The sequence below is a fragment of the Phoenix dactylifera genome, chromosome 8 (genome assembly GCF_051530095.1).
Source record: "Phoenix dactylifera cultivar Ajwa chromosome 8, Ajwa_hap1_PhDact_Kaust_v1.1, whole genome shotgun sequence".
Taxonomy (NCBI): Eukaryota; Viridiplantae; Streptophyta; class Magnoliopsida; order Arecales; family Arecaceae; genus Phoenix; species Phoenix dactylifera.
In genome coordinates this window covers 25,533,534-25,553,885 of record NC_143197.1, presented here as the reverse complement: position 1 = coordinate 25,553,885, position 20,352 = coordinate 25,533,534, and the positions used below count along the sequence as shown (strand labels likewise).

The following is a 20,352-nucleotide window of genomic DNA, read 5'->3' as shown; positions in this document are numbered from 1 at the left end:
AGTCTGCAGCTTTATTGGTTTTTATAAAAAATATTATCTTTTATACTGTTGTTATAAAAAAAATTAATTCATCAGAAACTAATTTTTAAAAATAGATAATAGTTTATCTAAAAAAAATAGTACAAATGAAAATGACAACCATTACTTGAATTGCAATTGACTCTTAAAATGTTGCTGCAAACTAGAACATTTCGACACACGCCTCATGGGTCAAGTTGGCAGGTGCATCAAGATGTGTCCACGTGAATCTCAAGGCTCCATGTACCAGAGTTTGCAACGTCACAACTCAGAAGCGTGTAGTGAACTCACATACTTCCCGAATAGAAAGATACAAGGGAGTAGCGAAAGTCGAAAGAGTACCACTTCATGCCCTATTCGTTCTCGGCAGGCCCCGACCGTCGTTGGGTTTCGCTTCTCCTCCTCGAAGATGAACGGCGGACCTTCTGGTTTCCGTAAGCGATTCCGTCTCCAAAACTCCTGAAACCAATTATTCTAATAAATATTTCCTAATTTTTTAGCAGAAATTTCCTTTTATGTACGATTCTTTAATTTTTTTCGGGGGATTTAATTCTTCCAGACAATGCTCCCGTTACGAGGACTTTCGTCATCGCGAGCGCTCTCCTCACAATCTTATTTGGGGCTCAGGGTCGTTCTCTGCGGCTCGGATTATCGTCTCAGGTTCCTTTTTTTCCTTAAAATAGTCCTATCTCACCCTTTTTTTTCTGTTCTTTTTCCATAAAAAACCTGTTTTTCTTCCCCCAGTTTCTTGTGTTTCTTGAAAATTCCTTCTTTATTTTTTGTCTTCTTTCAAATTGTTCTGTTTTCCCTCAAATTCTTGTGTTTTTCGCTCGACATATTGACGAGTTTGCTCCTATCGCGTTTTAATTCGAAGTTAGCTTTTGTTTTTGGAATGTTCGTATTCTTTCAGCTGGTTACCGGGGTGCCAGTTTGAAGTCTATCTTTGTTTGTTTAGATTTGTTCTCATGTCCTATCTGCCACTCCTCTAGATCTCTAACTCGTCTCATGTGCAATTCTGAATAATTTTGGTCTTAGCCATCGTTCAATTTCTTGCAAAAAATATTAAGTGCATTCCGAGGAAGGGTGTTTTTTTCTTTTTTTTGGTGCAGTTTGGCATCTGCAGTTTGCTACTAAGTTGATTGGAAATCATTTTTGTTGTTTTTTTGATTGGCGAAACCCAACGGTTTTGAATTTTATGCTTTCCGTAAGGGCTTCCAAGGTTGCTTTATATTATATCTTGTATTCCTCTTTATAGGTTCAAAAGTACTTAGATGGTTTCTTCTCCATAATGGTACGATGTTTTCTAGTGTTATTCATGCAGTCATACAGTACCAAATCTAAGTAAACTGAGAATGTCTTTTGTTCTTGCAGGATATTACCCCAAAATTCCGCCTTTGGAGGCTCATTCCTTCAGTGTTTGGTTTTTCTTCAACACCAGAGTTGATGTTTGGACTATATTTGCTCTATTATTTCAGGGTATTTGAAAGACAGATAGGCTCTAATAAACATTCAGTAAGTAATTTACTTTTCCACTTTACTCATTTTCATGATGAATCACTGTAGAAGTTTTGAGTTTCAAAGAGTATATGCTTATATTTATCATGCTAGTAGTGCCAACAACTGTATCCTGATATACTTTTCTACTTTCATAACTTTTATTATTTGTCTGAAATGCATTTATAAGCGAGGTTTGTTATCATTCCTTTTCTGACTAGTTTGCTATCCATTTTTGTTTAAATATGCAGGTTTTCATTTTATTTTCTCTGATAATGTCATCATTTTTTGAGATCCTAGCTTTGGTGTACCTGAAAGGTATGCATTATCAGCTACTCGCTTTTCTTTGACTTGTTATTCTTGTTAGGGTAAGCTGGCTTGAAGAACCACATTATTTTATGTTATCCAATATTTATGATCTAGCATGCATTCTTAATCCAGTTTGACTTGACATATCCTTTGTCTGCACAATTATGCTCTTACTAATTTCCCTGTTCTGCCGGTTGTGCTATATTGGCTATTTAGTAATCAAAAAGGATGATACATAATTTTGTTAGCCTGATTTTTGTAATGGTGAAATTTTGTTTAGAGCTAGCAGGGGCTAAGATGTTGGCTTTTCAGTCCTGTAGATGGCACCTAACTATCAGGATTCTTTTAGGAGGTAGATTGAAGTACATTGATAAAATATAAGATAATATTAATGAAAATAGACAGGGAGTGGGAACATAATTTTTCATAATGCAGCGAGCCAAATAGCATATGTAACAAGAGGTTTACTCTTTTCACAATATACTGTTTATATTACATTAGCATATCTTACTTTATTAGCTAATAAGTCTTTTTTCTTTTCTCTTGGAGAATTGGTCTATGGCATACAATTGATCCCCTACCATGTTATCATCTAATACTATATAATGGGAAAGGTCTGGAGTATACCATGCTGATGCTGGCATAAAGGCTCGGCCTTCTGCAATATAATATGGCCCCCATTCCTGCTCCAATAGAGTGAAACTGCAACTTTTTTTCTTTGTCAGTTTTCACAAGAATATGGCGTATAAAGGGAAATTAAATGGCAGAGTAAGGATGAATTTTGTGGGAGCCTAGCCTTTAACACGTCAAGACCACCTTCCATGCCTGTCTCAAAACAGTTCTCACTTTTTCTTTCTTTTTTTTTCCCGGGAGGGGGAAGGGGGTAAACTTCTCCCTTTCGAGCGATGCTTCTATCCTATCATATATGTCGACACTCTTCTTTTACTTTATATTTCGTCTTTCTATATTTCTCTTAAACTATAGAAGAGAAAGAATATGCTAATTAAAACAAAGTATTTTTATCAGAACTTTAGAAGTTCTTGATTGATGAAATCATATATGCTTATGAGATGCTCCCTTCTATTTCTGTGCTATATTGTATATAAGAAGAGAACTCTCTGTGAAAGGGAAAAAACATGCATTCAACTCCTAAAAATTTGAGGTTGAGAAGGAAAAACATGTGCATCTTGATAAAAACTTGAATCCTGGGGCTGTTGGGATCACAGCCATCTATCTTTTCTCTTTTGAAAAGCCTGGACTTCCAACTCCCACCAATATAAGGAAACTATTTGGAAAAAGCGAAAAAATTATAGATCTTAAAAAAATAATAATCCTAGATCCCAAATAATTGGCATCTAAGCTATTAACTAGATAGACAATCAATGCCATCTTTTCTCTTGAACTTGTCGAGATCTAGTCATATGTAACTAGACCAAGGATTAGAGTGCTGCATGTTAGTGCCTTGCTGTCTGTGCACTGGCATGGCACAAATGTTATCATACTTGTGTTTGGCATGCATGGTCACACACTGGCACACATCCATTGGTCCAATAGCATTACACATAGCCATGTTGTATTCATACAAGACAGCAATATATGCGTAAAGCATGTGAGAAATAGAGAGAAAACTCAAAAGAAAGGGTGTGAATCTGCAGGATAGAATGATTAGACAGAGAGAGAGAGAGAGGGAGGGAGGAGGTGAGAATGACATAGGAAGAGACCAGCTAGAGAGAGGGAGAGGCCAGAGGGATTTTGGAGATCGTAGGTTTGATCCTACTGTGGCATTGAGCAATCTGATGGAACAAGATTTCTGAATCCTGCAGTTTTTTTCATTCTTCTTTTTTTTTGAATATCTTGAATGTAGGAGAGCACAGGGCTCAATCGAACAATGAGGGAAGGGGGCCATCTTGCAAGACAAGTGGGCCAGGGGGGTTGCCCTGTGACCTTTGAAAAGGGCAAGTTAGAAGTAGGGTAGTAGAAAACCGCAGCATCAGCGCATAGAAGCTTGTGGCTACCTGTCAGGCTAAGATGGTAGGCATCTTGCAGCAGGAACCCCTTCATGACTGGGTTGAATATTGTTCAGAGGTTCCTGCTTGGGCCCTAGTGAAAGGAACATTTCCAGCAGCTATGATCAAGGAGAGAGGGAATCAATGGATCTTTATATCCACCAAAGATAAATCTCTATATACCAAACACTACCATATCGCCGTTTGCTTGAAGTAGCTGCTTAGATTCTGCATGCCTGTTTGGCCATGACTTGCTGTTTATCCTCTAGGCTACATGAGGTTACTTGCTTGTTTTTTCCTTAACTTTTTCTTGTTATTAATTATTTTCTTATACTGCCTCTCTTACCATGGAAGTCACTTGTATTTTCTGGATTTAGCTTTTCTCAAGTCTCAGATTATGTCAACATAGTCTTTTTATTGTCCTTTTCGTACTTTTCTTATTTGTCCCTTTCTTAAAATCTGATATCATTTTCACTTTTTTAGCCTGTGCTATTGATGTTTTCAGAGGATTAAGTTTTCTAAATGGGCTTTATTCTGCTTTTTCTGCAGATCCCTCCTTGAATACATTGGTATCTGGACCATATGGTCTTATATTTGCTGCCTTTGTACCTTTCTATTTTGACATTCCAGTTTCAACACGATTCCGTATCTTTGGGTTAAATTTCACTGACAAGTCATTTATATATTTGGCAGGTCTTCAGGTCGATCCTATTTCAGAACTTCTCCATTATTTATTGATATTCAATCTTTTCATTGTTAGGAGCAGCAACTGACCTTATTTTTGTCACCATCTTCAGCTACTATTTTCATCCTGGAAAAGATCTGTTGTACCTGGCATATGTGGCATACTTGCTGGATCCTTATATCGGCTCAATGCATTTGGCATCCGTAAGATGAAGGTTAGCATAGAAGACACTCTAAAATGGTTAAACAAAATCTTTTGATCCCATCTTTTTGTGAGAACTTACATTTTATACCCTGAATTTGTTAGTGTTACGTATATATTTCAATCAGATTTAGCAAGCCTGAAACATATTATTGACCAGTTCAAGTCCTAGTCAACAATTAGTTCTTGGTAGATATTCTAGAGAATTACTATAAAGTAAATAAAAATTTCCTAATGCTTGCCCCTCACCAATCTCCGCCTAGATATTACCTGTGAGAAGAAAATATATGAACTAGATTATGCTGGAGAAATAAAATAAAAGGCATGAAATTGGATAGACTAACTTTTCTGGATGGCTTTGTTGGCTTTGTTTAACAAGCCCATGTTGTCATTATGGCCATTTAAATGCAATTAGTGTATATGACTTTTTGCTGTATAGCTATTTAAATTTTTGAAGCAGCCATTTAAACTATCATACTGCATAATGAGGACATGGTAGTCACAGATAAATGGAAACATTTGATAGTATGAATTTATATTGTTTTCTCTTAAGTAATTAACTTAACAATGCTATAGGAAAGCATAATTAACTTACCACGTATAGTAGGATGCCAGAAAAGGTAGTGCATTCTAGAGGTTATTTAAATGTTATTTAACTAAAGGCAGAAGGATCATGTGTTCTGTTTGTATTATTGTTTGTCATGGTATGAAATTGTCTACAGATACAGAAAAATTTATACAAAGATGCAGGAGGAAATCTTTTTGTCTCCTAATCTAAATTATTTAACAAATGGCAAACGTATCTGAAATCTTAAAATCAAATTTGATGTTAATGATATGACTTGGACACATTGACCATTTTATAATAAAAAATCTAGTATACAGTCTGACATTAAAGAAATTATGTGGTTGCATGTAAGGTAAAAGAATGCTAAATAGCTCAGTTAATGTAATAAATCTACAGGCCATCATTGCATGACATAAGATTGTAAGAGGCAGAGTAACTACAGTATTATGAACTTCATCAGATGCAGAGTATACATTAAGAACTAGAGGCAAATTATTCATTTACTTATGCTTAGCTTCTCATCGTAGACAATGGTTGTACATCCTCTCCTTTGGCTAGGTAGTCATACATACAGCCAATATAATGGCTGTACACGCCCAACTCGTGTTTGACTCTTGGAGTTTTGGTAATCAAATTTTTCTCCAATAATTAAAGCAACTCTTCTATATGCCTTGCTTTTGGATCCACCAATAGGACCAAAGAAACAAAAGTGAAATTGCAACTATGTTAATCTAATGTCTGCCAGTAACATCTGATATGCTCATCTAAGTGACCTGATCTAAATCCAAATGTTAAATGTTAATTCCACCATTATTTAGAAGATATGTGGAGAGATGATTGGCAAGAAAAGCTACATTCATTGACTTTTTTTAAAAAGAAGAAAAAGTTAGGTGTTAAATTTGGTTCTGCAATTGGGACTTGGAAAGTAATAGGATTAGAAACTTTTTTGGATCATGAATGATTACCTGGTTAGAATATTGGAGTTGGCTATTAAGTTGGTAAAAGTGCATCACTCTCTATGAGGTATCAACATGGCTGGAAGTTATTTCGGGTCTCTTTTGCTGTTGAATGAGATGCTGTTTGACATGGCTGAAGCATCGCAAGAAACTATAAATTAGGATCAGATTGACGATGAGCGGAGATGGCCTGAAACAGTGAATTAGCTTATATGTGCATATATTTTATTTTATTAGCGTGTATATATATATTTATGAAATAGTGTATATGTATGCGTATATATATGTATATGTATTATATTTGTATGTATGAAAGTTGCCAAAAGTGATACTAATGATGTCAAAAGTTTTTTAAGAGTTCTTGAGAATTATGAATTGCTTTAATTGGGAAGGTTTGAATATTGACATGATCATCATTAACCACTGGAATATGATCCATTGATTGATAATCTCAAGTGACGTTATGATCAAGCACGCATGAACTGTTTTTGACATTCTGTTTATTTATTTTGACATGTAGAAGATGTTATCTTAAGATATGCTCTCATAAAATTTGTTGGCTTCTTCCCTTCTAATGAGATTTGTAAGCAGTTCAACCATAACTTATTAAACTCTTAGGATCAAGAATAACTTGCTGGTGACATTCAAGCTAAACTTGATTTACCCTATATTTTTTAAGAGGAGTTCTAGGACTAATTTTTAGTGTCGTATAGGCTATCATGTGTTTGCATCTTCAGATATATAGCGCATCACTTATCATGTAATGCCACCAAGTACATGGGCATCTTGTCAAAACTGTAAGGTCATTTTTTTGGTCGGATGTCATATCTAGAGGATGAATGAGCATAATTCTTCTTGTATCTGTTATTTTAATTGTTTTGATCTTTCTAGACAGTTGTGTACTTGCTTGACTTTGTGGTAAGCTTGTGGTAAACTGTTTCTTGACAGTCTGCACATATATAGGTTTTAGTTGTGAACCATGCTGATTCATGCTCCTGCCTGGCATGCACCATGTCAGGCCTGGATTGGCACAAGGGCATATGTATGCTACCAAGTGGAACCAGACCATGCCTATTCAATTTGGTTTGTCACAGCTCGGTATCGAGGAATATCAGCTAGAAAGGTTAAAATGACCTTTTCTTCCACCCGTTCATTTCGTTGGAGAGGGAGCAGATGTTATTTGTTTGGAAATGAGAGGGTTTCCACTTCAAACTATTAGTTAGCACAGGAAAACTACAGTTATTATACCATAGTTACTTGATAGTTATTGCCCAGTTATGACATCGTTGTACTATAGTACTACAATTAAATTATTGTTATAGATATACTAATTAGGATGTCATATTTGCTTAAGTTACATGCTGCACTAAAATTGACATTCATATATGCCTTTGTTCTTGATTGCATATGCTGTATATAGATGTAGATTATTTATTTTCATGCATCAAGTAACTCTTAACTACATCAAGAAAATTTTAAAAGCACATGCTTAAAAAAAAATAAAAAGAAAAAAATGAAAGTGGCCAGCCTTTGGCCGGCCTGAGCATAGCATGCGATGCCTAAACCCTTGGCAGATATTATTGTTTTTACTCTTTTTTTATAGGTAATTCATGTACCTGTTATAGCAGAAAATTTGATGGTTGTCTAGTTGGTTTTACAAGTGATTGAAACTAAACATATTTGTTACCTTTTTAGCTTTTAAACCTGTATGCATAATTTGTGAATGCATGCACATGCAATCACATCATGTCTCTAGAGCATCTACTGAGTCTTTGATGCACATAAGACTATAACCCAACCATCCAGATAGTCTTAACTAGTAAGCCTTCTGTCAGTTGGTTAGTTATTCATTCTTCACTGTCTTTTCCTGTAATGGTAGATCCTCACTTAAGATAAGTCTGTAATGCCTGCCCTTCTTCCTGATGCAAACAGATAAATACCCTTCACTTTTGTACCTCAGGACTTTGTTGCATGCAAGTATGTAACTATATCATCCCAGATATGTGTAAGTGCACAAATATCTGCATTTGGTTGCTCTGGCTAGCATTAAATTGATGGGAGGGTACTTAATTATGGTTGCCGACTTATTATTGTTTTAATGTTTGGTATGCTCTAATTTTTAGCATATTCTTCTATGCCTTTATTGAATATTATTTATGTGAGGAGTCGGTTCAAACGTTGCTACTTTCCAATTTTTCATTGGATGAATGTGTCTTTTTCTTGGGGCCAAGATCTTCCTCCTCCATATGACAACTGAATATTTGTACATTGTGCAGTTTCCAGGCATTGTAACATCATTTTTCTCAAGATTGTCATGGCCCTCCTCGAGTAGTTCATCACAAACATTGTCAAGTGAGAACAGTATAGGAAATATACCATCTTATCCTTCTCGTCACATAGAGGCAAGTTTTTCTAGCACATCCTTTACTTGTATAGAATATGCTGGAATGTGGTTCTTTTGTTTTTTCGGATGAGATTATGTAAATTTGTGACTTCTAATAATTTAAATATTTGTTTTTCTTGGTGGGCATACTAATAGCTTTGGGTAGCAGGAAAGTCTTATTAGGAGACAGTTGCAGCTATGATGTTGGTGCTGAAGGCCTGATATGAGCTTCAGCATGAATCGGCAGAAGATTATACTTTTCTAAACAAGAAACTAATTGTTCTAAGCATGATAAGATCTAAACCTAGAAGTTAGAAAGCAAAAAAAAAAAAAAAATAGAGAATGACGAAACTAGATCTAAGAGCTAAAGGATAACTAGTACTTCTTTGCTCGCCAAGGACTCCACCACCTGACATCTCAAAGCATGTTGCAGCCAAGGGCTCGACCATGGCCTTGCCGTCACTGTAGAATATACGATGCAAAGAAAAAGATAAGCATGATAGCATCTAAAAGGAATAGTTCTCATTAACTTATGGAAAATTGGGATACATAAGGGGGTATTTACAGCCTCTGAGACCTATTCAAGGGATAACGATGACATGGTATCTTTAGAGTCTGAAAAGAAGTCAAAAACTAAGCCCTAAACTTACAGACTAAGCACTTCTCACTGGATTGGTGATTATAGAAGCCTTCCAATGGTGAATTTATTGTCATCGAAAGTGTTCGGACGGTGGCTATCCTACTGTCAGATTGCACTGATGGTAACTTGTTCCACTGTTGGATGCTTTTGGTTTGTGATTTTGTCTCGAACTCGGCTCCTTGATCTTCTGTGCATGAGTGGGTGCTGTCAAATGTCTTGGAGTCCACTTCGAACTTGGTTGCTTCACAGGCAAGCCTTCTAGAGAAGCTTCCTTTTGACGGCGACCTGCACACTGTTGGATGGCTTCTAACATTACATAATTCATTGTCGGTTGGATCCATTCCTGTTTAGGCTTTCTTTTGTATTGGGGCAGGCTTGGCCTGCATCAAGTTATCTTATTGTAAGAATAAACTATATTAAATTTTATCCATCACCAAGGTCAAAGCTTTTATTTCTAGAGTATGGTTTCCATGGCACTAGTCTTGAAACGCTTTGGCTGGGTTTGGTCTAGATGGGTTGTTGGAGTCAGGCATTGTAAAAGAATTTAGGGAGGGTAGTAAAATGTTATGCATCTGTAAGAAACAAAAGATTCATAGAAATTTTTCAGCTATGTCTGATGGAGAAACGAGTTTGATAATTTAGAGTAATCAGAGAATGTAATGAGCAAAAAGGAAACCGTGGATGAATTATGCCACACATCTAGGAACTTTCCGTGAGTTATAAATATTAATTGGGCATCAGTATTTACTGTTCATAGCTTCCTGATTCTTCAGCTCTTGGAAAAATATTCAATTCAATCATTTGTGGTCTTTTCTTGTTTTGGTTTAGCCTGGCTTTGCCATATATTGTCTTTAATATGTGATACTTCCTCTGTTCTCTTTGTTTAATATATTCAGAAAACTGTAGTTGGTATCTCGTGCAGCTACTATGGTGGATAGACACCTTTAGAATCTAATGAGGATATCTGAAAGCTTATTTATCTTGTTTATTGTCTCGTGGCTTATAAATGTTGCCATACCTAATAACACATTCATGAAACCTTTCTTTCTTCTCTTTACCATGATAACCATAGTATGTATTAGATCTAGAGTATTATTAGTTAGTTCATCTGTGTATGATTGACTGGTCCACGTTACAAGTATTTAATTCTGCCTGTTATTGTACACACCCTATTTAGATGTAGAGCTTACTCATCATCTTCAAGGCAGTTGGTTGCTAAATTAAATATCTACAATAAACTCTACTTGTTGCCCAGGTAAACTGATGTGCACAATTTAGCTGAAGGATTGGTCTGTGGTGAGACCGTCCGATCTCCTTTAGCTTTTTCCTCATAAGGTTTGAGTATGAATTAGCAGTATCCTTTAGCATAAGCAATTATCTAAATATATCTTATTTTTGTTAATTTTTTAGTGATTTGTTATTTTGTTGATAGCACTTCTTAAAGGAAATTATGATTATTGAATCTTAGGAAATTTTCCCTTTGGGGACGCATCAACCTTTTGAGGTCTCTGTCTCTCCAATTTTTTATTTCCATGGAGGCAGTATATGAATCAGAGATCTTTTTTATGTAAATAAAAGGGAAGGAATGTTAAGGACACTATTACAATTTTGAAAACTTAGGAGAATGAGAGAGACATTGAATTGTTGAAGGTTTGATTTGTTGAACTTATGTTGTTTATTTGATTGGTACAGGGCCCAATAGGCATTCCAAGGACATATCAGTTTAGTTTAATTGGCTGAATGAAGACTTTTGGCTTTTTTCTCAACTTAGCTGAGGTGGTATTTTCTGTTGTTGCCAAGTCATCTAATTAAATCACTTTTTATAGGAGCGCAGGTGGATTAGGTTGTGTCAGGCATGACCCTGGTCCATCCTAATTTGTGCTCTAGAATTGGGAATTAGATCCAACTTGTTTATCCAACAGATTTGAGTCGGGTGATGTCTTTCTCAGGAAAGATTTCAGATGAATTAAGGATTTGATGGTGCTGATGATTTCAGATGAGGCTTGGATTTTAGGGTGCTAGGTCCAATGTTTTAGTTTTATCAGTTTCTTTACCCAAAAGAATGAAGAATAAAATCCTGGTCTGGTATCCTTGGCTTAGGTCTATCAACTTATAATCAACTTTGAAAAATTCATTTGTTGGGTGGTACAAATTATCCATGATGCATGGATTGTGAAATGGATAGACCACAGAACTAAATCTGATGTTGATCTTCATTCTGTGAGGAAGCAAGAATAAGAGGTGGATCAAATAGTTGGTCAGAAGGGTTCTGAAGTAGTTCTGCAGGAGGAAACTTCTGGAGCAGTTCTAGCAGCTCAAATGGAAGATTTGGGCTACCTTAGCATGATTAAGCATTTAAGCTGAAACAAGCACCAAACTGTTGTGAGATGAATAATGCCAACAACTAATATCAGGGAGTGTTGAGATCTAAGAGGAATATGGGGTGTTATACTCCAAGTTTGAAAGGAGAGAAAGAAGAATGGAAGAATTTGATGAGGCTCAAAGTGATTCAGTTTTCAAATTGTGATTAACGAAAATGGAGTGATGAGAATGCTAAAATAACACTACTTGAAGGCCAAAATAAATCCAGAACTGGCACATCAAGCACCTATAGAGTCATCAAAAGCTGTTTGTATAGGTCAAATTTGATGGGGATCAAATAAGGCAAGAGATATTTGCTGCCCCAAAATTCAATAATTATGCACCTACCAAGCTTTTTTTTTTCCTCCTTTTTTGTCATTGTTGTGGGGCTATATTGGAGTTGATAATCTTTGGAATGCAGCACTCTGTTTTTAGGGGTATTGTCAAGAAGATCTTATGATTTTGGATATATAAGAAATTCCAGTAGAAAAGGAAAAAGCTCTAGGTGGAGGTTACCGTTCGAGTTGAAAACTATGGTTTTCATCTTTTAATAATCTTATTTACTCATTGTTGCAAATATTTTCATCTGCTTTATTCTTACGTCTGAACATCTACCAACCTCCTTAAATTCTTGTCGTCTGTTGCAGGGAAACCATCCCTCCGCAGCCCGGACTTCTGTTGCAGAGCCATCTGAAACTTCTGTTGCCACTTTAGTGTCCATGGGATTCGACAACAATTCTGCCAGACAGGCGCTGATACACGCTGGAAATGACATCAATGTGGCCACTAACATCCTTCTTGAAGCACAGTCTCAATAGCATTATTTTGTCAGTGTACCACTTCCAAAACTGACTAGCTGCACTGCTCTTCTGACATCCGAGCATAACGAGTGAACTGGTCCCATATTCATTTGTCTCCGAGCTTAATACTGCATCGACTGTGATCGGCTCCATTCTGGTTTCAGTGTTGGTGTTTACAGGCTCCTCCCCAGTTTAAAGGTTTTGATCTGATGTTTTGTGCTTTTGAGATAAAAAAAAAAAAAGGGTATGCATACGAACCGGCATCATATGAACACATGAATGGTTAGATGTTCTTGTTAAAGAAGGCATGTGGTAGCTCCGATCTTTAGAGCTTATAGTTTAGCTGAACAAATTGTAGCTGTCATAAATCAAATCCTTTGATGAGTGATAGTATGTTTAATAGACCACTTAATATTCCAAATATATGAAAGTAAAGCGTTGGTCATCATGTTTGAATTTTTGAGCATCTGTATGGATTGAGGATCAATAGTTGTATAAAACTTGTTCTGATCTGCTAGTTACATGGTCCCAGCAAAGCATCACTTGACCATATTCAGAACATTGGTGGGGCAGAAGGGGGTGATGGGTGGCGGGGAGGGGTGGAAGTTGGGGGCAAGAACAGGGTCGAAGATCCATGCTTTGCACAGAACGAACCAGAAATTAGCAGCTAGAACTCATTAGAATTTAATCAGAATTCATTTGATGGATGGATTACAATACCTTGCCCAAGCGCCATGTACTCTTTGAAATGATAAGGCTGCTAAAGAATCATTCAGAAGGGTCATGATGGAGTTCTCATGACTTTTAACGGCAATCAAATGTATGGCCAGAAATAAATGTACATGAAATTTTAGGAAATCGCTCATCCTTGAACTGAGCAGAATGCTTTGAACAGGAGCTTCCTTGCATTAACTCCATGCTCTAATTTTTCAATTTATTTATACATAGATTCGACTCCAAAGGTGCTATAACATGCGCCACCTCAACATAAAGCAGCTCTTATCAACTCCAACTGCAAGAAATTAAAAGATTATGCAGCCTGGTTGCAAGAAGAGCGAATGAGAACATCGTTTACTTCATGACATAAAAATCCTAGTACAAGCAAACATAGCTCCAGGCGAGCAAGCTAATGAAGAAGATCATGAACTGAATCAATACTCCAGGTTCAGTGGTTTGAGTTCTTAATTATATACTTAAAGAGGCATTAAGATTCTGAGGCTGCTTTGCGTATGTACACAGAGGAGTCTTGCTGTTTGCTTTGGTATCCTCGTTCAACATCAAACTGTGCTGATATCCACTTTACTCTTATGAATCTGGAATGCAGGGGTGATCCAGCTGCCACAGCTGCACTGAATGCCTGACCAATTGAAGTACCCTAGGCGTGCATCACACTGGATGCATGAGAGCTTTCCTTCCAATGCACCCTCTTCGACTGTCACGAGTCACAAGAAAAGCAATAAAGCCAAGTTGCCAGGCTTGCTTTCCTTCCAGCCAAACATAAATGCACGCAATTTGGAAAAGTAGAGATCTGGAAAAGAAAAAGGATCAAATTGTTCTACCTGAGATCATCCACTTCAAAGGCTCGACAAATAAAGAAGAGCATTCTGTCTCCCGAAACCTGTCGAACATGTTGCCACTTCTTCTTTTTTGCCACTCGAAGCAGGTCTCGCTCTCGCCTGGTACATGGCTTACAACATTGTCTTGCAATGCGACGACCCTGCAGCACTTTTTGCAGCGGTAGGCAATTCTCGGCTGATCGACCTTGGAGGCTTCCTCAGAAGAGTTGGACTCCACAGGCAAACCAGGGTCAGCTCCGAATATGAAGCCATCTATTTTCTCTCCTTGTTTATAAGAATGACCTGAGAAAACAGTTTCAGCCATCAAAGATGGAATTTCAGAGAAACAGGTGATGTCTGTCTTCCAGTGAAATCAGGTAGACAAACACCCATATCAAAAAAACAAAAAAAAGGCCCCACAAACACAAGATAACGGAGAAGGATCGATAATTCAATCACGAGCACATAGAATTTGCTGTGTCATGCAAATAAAAGGAAACAGATCTCACAGTTGTTGAAAGTGATACACAAAATATATCCAAGGATATAGCTAACAAGGCTAATTATAGTAATACACAGTTAATGTGAAATTTAAAAAAAAAAAAGATCATCATGAGATACTCTGCAATCAATTAAGGCCAGAACAGATTCAGTAACACAATGGCAAAATGTGATTCTTTTATCTTAATACTATTTCATTTGTTTCAGGCTTGTGCATGCTACTATTGCATGGGCATGAATTTGAGAATTGAATTCAGACACGTATCCTGGTGTCTGATTCGGCAGGAGGGATGCATAGGATGAATTATAATATTGAATAAAATAATATATATCCAGACCTTTAATATTGTTTGTTTAAAAATTAAAAATAAATATTAAGAAAATATTTCTTGTTAAGTTCTTTCAATATATATGTTTCTCATTCAAAATTCCTAGTCAACTTAAGAAATATAAGAAAATAACATTTTGCAAAGTTATTTATACCTACATCCATGGGCCAATCACTACAAAGAAACCATAGTTGATTCTAACATGAAAATGAAAGGTCACACTCATATTGTGAGACGAGTATAGCTCTCCACTAATCATTCAAGTGGCAACCATCGAACTTCATAAGTATCCAAGTATCCGATAAATGTTCGACTCAGATATATGAAACACCTTCTCAAACAACGCGTTTGATTTCCTTCCTTATGACTTTGTATAAGGAATTCAATCTTTCTTCCTGATCAAGAGAGTCCAAGAACTCCAAGGCATCTTGGAGTCTTTCCTCCGGGGTGATGGCCGGGGTCCATCACATCCTCCATCACCCGATTGGTGACGGCCAGAATTTGGTCCGGCGAAGGACCTGCGAAAATAGAACCTCGCTCTGCTCTTTGCTTGCTGTCTGGGAGCTCCACTCATCACCCCTATCACTCGACAACCCAACCTTTTCATTCATTACAGTAATGTTATTCCATGTCTCTGATGATTCGGCAGGAGGAAAGAGGCAAGGCTTTGACAGATCCGCTGAAGAAGGATCGGGGTTAGAACTAGTCTGAAGCTTGTCAAAAGGCTTTTGACGGTTTGAAGATATTTTTGGAGCTAGGCATGAGTATCCATGTAACATAGCTATGGAGAGCTCCAAGCTGCCCAACACATTCTAATAGCACCAAGTTTAGGCTCAAGAATGTTATCTCTGACAAGAACATCCTTAGTTCTATTGAAGTTGGTGACAGTCTAAGATGGTCATATACTCCAATAATGATGTCCACTATTTATTGGTACGCAATTGAACATAAAGCTGCCAAAGTTACAGATCACAACTTTAATGAGACCATAAAATGTGCTAGCAAGTCTATGCTAGCTGGACCATATGCACCTAAATGGTAACCCAGTGTTGTGATAGTGTATAAATACCATATCTCAGAACTGCCCAATGTAAGACAGTATATCATTTCAAGACATCTTATTTCTTACCATGTCTGAGTATTCCGTATTTGAAAAATTTTATGCATGTTTTGCAGCTCCAAAACAGAAAAGGGCTTCCGAAGTATCTGGAACATAAACATTTTTATGGACCATTATAACATAGTTAATTTCAGAATTAAACTCAAACATCTCTGAAGAGATATTAGTTATTGATCAGACCTCAATGCAGGATAAGAAAATTGATGATTTTGAAATGAATTTGATTTTGAAGAACCAAAGACAATTGCACAATTATCATGTGCTTCCCTCAACATCCGGAAAGAAGCTATAAGAAGGGACATGACGTTGAGCGAATCAAGCTACTTCTCGGACGACTCTGTCTTTCTACACTTGATTTTAGTTTGTCCATACACTTATGAATTTACCAAGTAAAATTTATGGCACAGCAAAATAGTGCAAATGTCCAAATCCTTCTAGTTATTCATACAGTTGCGCTGGAATCACGAACAAGATATAAAATACACGTGCCTAAACTAGAATCACTAACTCCTTGAGTAATTGAAGGTTGAGGTCATACACTTTTGTCTAGTGTGCTAAGCACTTCTCCCTCGATATAAAGTCTAATCTCTTTCATGACTAAAATTCTGCAAGCGGAGCAAGTATACAGTTCTGTTTCTTTCAGGTAGCCTCCAGTAGGTACCTTCTACCACCAATATGCAAGTTTTTATGGATAAGATGGACATAAAAGAGATTTCTTTGACAACTCCTTGTCATAGATACTGGCCATTTCTTTTAGAAAACTGATATTTTATCCAACAGATCCTCTAACTTAGAAACAGTCTCTCTTTAATTAAATAGAAACACTAAGTCTTCGTGCTTTCTTTAATAACAGCAACCAAGCAGCTCACTGATTTAATGGTGTCGTATACAGGGTGCAAGATATCAAATGCAAATACCAGGTCCACTGAATCAAGAAGAAAAAGTTTTAGTCTACAATATGAACAGAAAGAAGATTCTGATTTTTGTCCAGAGGAAAAAGATACAATAATACAAAAGCAGCAGTACAGCGTGGATTTAAAATTTCTGCAAACTATATAAGAATAACATAAAATTACAAGAATTAATAGCAACTGGCAAGCTAACAAGATTTCAAATGAAAATTCTATAACTGTCCCATCAGGCAAGTTATATGCGAGGTAGAATCAGCACTTTGGAATCTTATAAGTTAGACTGGTCAAAATATGTTGGCAGAGCTTGGGGTTAAATCTTGTTGATCTAACTAGTTATATAATTTGTATAACTTTGTGATCATTTGTTTCCAAGAATCTTCGACAAGTAGCAGCTTCATCTGAATACCTGAGATCACATACCCTTTTTGAGATTTTTCACATCAAGTTCGTGAAAATATGCAAAAGCAGAGTAAATATCTCTACATAAACATATACACTATAAGGAACTAAATAAACAAAATTAGGTAGCTGATAGAGCAACAGAGATGTATTCTCATTTGGCATTCACTCTATTTAGAGAAAGCACCATCCAGAGTGATATGAAAACTCACCCAAGACTTTTAAACGGAAGCGTTTATAGATGGGGCTTGTGGTATCTACTTTAAAACCCATTTCTTCAAACAATTTTAACTGCAATTATTTGAAGGCAGAAAATTAAAATTTCTGTGCAAGACAGTGCTTTATATATTACCAATTCAGTGTCAAACGATAAAACAACCTGATCCAGAAAACCGTCATTTGGGCAAATAAACTCGCAACTTTCTCTCAAGGATTCAAGTGCATCTGGAACAAACGAAGAGGTATAACGTTACTGAGAGAATACGATAAATACTAATCCACTTTTCTGCTAATTCATTAATGTTCAATGCAGCATATATCAAAGTCAAGACGTCGGTAATATTAAACTCTCAAATAATAGCTAAACAAACAGGAAAATAGTTAGTCAAACCTTCTAAGGATCTTTGTTCTGTTCTCATTAGATATGCAGTAATGACAGCAGCACTGCAACAAAACACAATTCAAAAAAATAAAATAAAAATCGTATATAAACCAGAGGTTGATAAACTGAAACAGGGCGTAAATAGAATAAACAGATACAATGCCAATGAAATAAGCATTCGGCATGATCAACCTGAATAACAAGTCCAATATTAGGCTCCAAGAGCAAAAATGATAGTACTGAGCAAATAAAACTCTTAAATGCAGGGCCCAAATAGTTTAATATGTACTAGCTGCCAAAGAAACATATTACTTCATTGGCAAACTTTGCTTTACATCAGAAGAAAAGGAATTAAATGGAAGCCAATATGAAAAGGACCCCAAAAGTCACACCATCTATGGACCAAGAAAGCTAAGAATCAGATTAACTAAAAACAAAACCAGTACACCAAGAGTTAAATTCTCCTAAAAACAAAAGCAGTAACTAATAACCACTGAGCGCCTGCTCAGATCATATTACCTCTCTCCCTCTGAGTGGGGTCAGGGTTTTGATTCCAAGTAGTGTTGAAGCCAGGGCCAATCATATTACCTCTCTCCCTCTGAGCGAGGTCGGGTTTTTTATTCCACTTAGTGTTGAAGCCAGGTGTTGGCCCTGGCTTCAACACCACTCAGCAAAGCCTGGTTCGGCAAGCTTGACTCCATCTGCTTGGGAGCCTAGGCTCCAGCCTAGGTGGCTTAGAGTTGGTACATGTAGTTAGTCGGGTTAGAGCCCCTCACAGTCTTCTCTTTTTTTCAAAAAAGAAAATTAAAAAAAACTAACAGATGGCCGAATCCCAATTGTGTGCAACTAAATTAAAATGATGAGCCTAAACCATGATCAATTATACTAAACAGTTGACATCATAAGGAAATCATGATCAATTATATTAAAATCTGCATCCTACAACACTACTTATTCCTATCATCTACTTAATATACCAAGTCCTGGAATGGCATCACAATGAAAGGTCCCTGCTCCTTCTTAACCATCTAGCAATTATGGGAACAATTGTTCCGCGACAAGGAAGAAATCTTGTTCCTCCACCAGTGCAATTTGTTCAACATAAGTTAGGTGTTGTCCACCAACCATAAAAGCAAACAGCTACAAAGCCTCTTCTATCACCATGGTTGCCATTTGCCAATTATGTTGGTGAAGGAAAAAATAACTAAAAAAAAAAAAAACAAACCTTTCAAAGCCTATGGATTTGGAAACAACTGATTTCTATCCAAGAATCGCAAAATCAGTGGATATTCAAAGTAAGATAGAAATCAATTCAGTTATAGATCATAAATATTGACAAAGCTCAAACATCTCGAATCCAAGATCAATTTTTTACCGCAAAAAGAGCAATATCAATCAGAGCCAATGGCAATATATAACTCTAATCAAACGATTTCCCCAGAAAGCTATCACATAAACATCCATACCTTCTCGACACACCGGCAAAGCAATGCACCAAAACCGATCCCTGCTTCCTACTCTCGTCGATAAAATCCAAACATACATCCAAATAATCCAGCAGATCGTCGTCCTCAGTGTCCCTCAGCGGCACCACCATCCTCACCAGCTTCAGCTCCGGCCCGGCATACTCCAGCGAATACAGTAGCTTCTCCGGCGCCAAAGACTTCTTCGGCAACGACTCATCCGCCCCAACAAGCACCTTCCGGATCTCCTTGGTCCGAATCGAGAGGCCCGGCCGCCAGTCCGAGAAGAAGGAGATCGACGCCGAGCTGAGAAGCGAGAGGACGTGAGTAAACTCCATGCTCGCGCTCTGGAGCACCGCCGCCGCGTCGCTGATGTTGCCGAAGAAGAGCCGGTCCCGAACCAGGTGCGGCATCGCCGGAGATCCTCCCTAACCCTAAAATCGCACCTTTTCTTGAGGAACTCTTACCCTAACCCTAAATTTCGAGGTCCAAAGAACTCAGTGGCTATTAAACCCTGGGTCTTGGGAAGAAGAGCAGAGAAATCTGAGCTAAGACTGGGGTTCTCTGCGGGAAATGTGGATCTTTTTTGTTGCCGTTGTCGTTATAACCCGAATTTTGATTCGTAATGGAGATTTTTTTTACAGTTAAAAAGAAATTATTTGCGTTAAAAAGAAACAATTTTGTTTGGGAATCGGAATGGATATATTCTAAGTTCTTTCTACGAGAAAAAAAAATTGTTTCTTTTTTCCTTCGTTTTATCTTTATTTTTTGTGCTGTGAACAAGGGTTTTTGCAAGTCGGAGGCTTTCGCATGTGTGAAAACAACAGCACGCTGGATCACACGTGTGGAGTGGAGAGCGGCAAAGGAGGCGGCCTTGGGTTTCAGGGGGTGGATGCTTACCTGGCAGTTGGGAGTCTTAGGATTGGCGGACGGTTGGGTGCTAAGATGCGGGTGTGGGCCCAAATGCCGTTATGGTGGAGTGCTGTCTTGATTTAAAAAAATCTTGAAATAGCGACGAAAGATCACGAATGATTTTGCTGGGATTTGGTGC

The 20,352-nt window shown here is 37.3% G+C and overlaps 2 protein-coding genes across 2 annotated transcripts; one reads left to right on the top strand and one right to left on the bottom strand.

Moving 5' to 3' along the window:
- The first annotated feature begins 316 nt into the window (after positions 1 to 316).
- On the top strand, positions 317 to 12,869 carry LOC103710331 (rhomboid-like protein 20). The gene is made up of 8 exons (XM_008796003.6): positions 317 to 452; positions 578 to 678; positions 1,390 to 1,530; positions 1,764 to 1,830; positions 4,377 to 4,528; positions 4,625 to 4,726; positions 8,514 to 8,639; positions 12,269 to 12,869. The coding sequence occupies exons 1-8, from the start codon at positions 428 to 430 to the stop codon at positions 12,437 to 12,439; spliced, it is 885 nt and encodes a 294-aa protein (XP_008794225.3). The 5' UTR covers positions 317 to 427; the 3' UTR covers positions 12,440 to 12,869.
- A 371-nt stretch (positions 12,870 to 13,240) lies between these two features.
- Positions 13,241 to 20,064, bottom strand: LOC103710332 (uncharacterized). Its single transcript, XM_008796005.6, has 6 exons — positions 19,305 to 20,064; positions 17,848 to 17,900; positions 17,617 to 17,681; positions 17,450 to 17,528; positions 13,981 to 14,280; positions 13,241 to 13,853 (listed from the first exon to the last, which is right to left on the bottom strand). Exons 1-6 carry the CDS (start codon positions 19,712 to 19,714, stop codon positions 13,699 to 13,701), a joined length of 1,062 nt encoding a protein of 353 aa, XP_008794227.4. The 5' UTR covers positions 19,715 to 20,064; the 3' UTR covers positions 13,241 to 13,698.
- Between the last annotated feature and the right edge of the window lie 288 nt (positions 20,065 to 20,352).

What these genes read in the sequence shown, in the direction of transcription:
- LOC103710331 (XM_008796003.6), top strand. Translation starts at nt 428, where the DNA reads ATGAACGGCGGACCTTCTGGTTTCC. An exon ending in CGGCGGACCTTCTGGTTTCC is followed by an intron (nt 453 to 577) that starts GTAAGCGATTCC and finishes TAATTCTTCCAG; the next exon opens with ACAATGCTCCCGTTACGAGG. An exon ending in AGCTTTGGTGTACCTGAAAG is followed by an intron (nt 1,831 to 4,376) that starts GTATGCATTATC and finishes CTTTTTCTGCAG; the next exon opens with ATCCCTCCTTGAATACATTG.
- LOC103710332 (XM_008796005.6), bottom strand. Translation starts at nt 19,714, where the DNA reads ATGCCGCACCTGGTTCGGGACCGGCTCTTCTTCGGCAACATCAGCGAC. An exon ending in ATGACGGTTTTCTGGATCAG is followed by an intron (nt 17,529 to 17,616) that starts GTTGTTTTATCG and finishes AAATAATTGCAG; the next exon opens with TTAAAATTGTTTGAAGAAAT. An exon ending in TTTGAAGTGGATGATCTCAG is followed by an intron (nt 13,854 to 13,980) that starts GTAGAACAATTT and finishes GACTCGTGACAG; the next exon opens with TCGAAGAGGGTGCATTGGAA.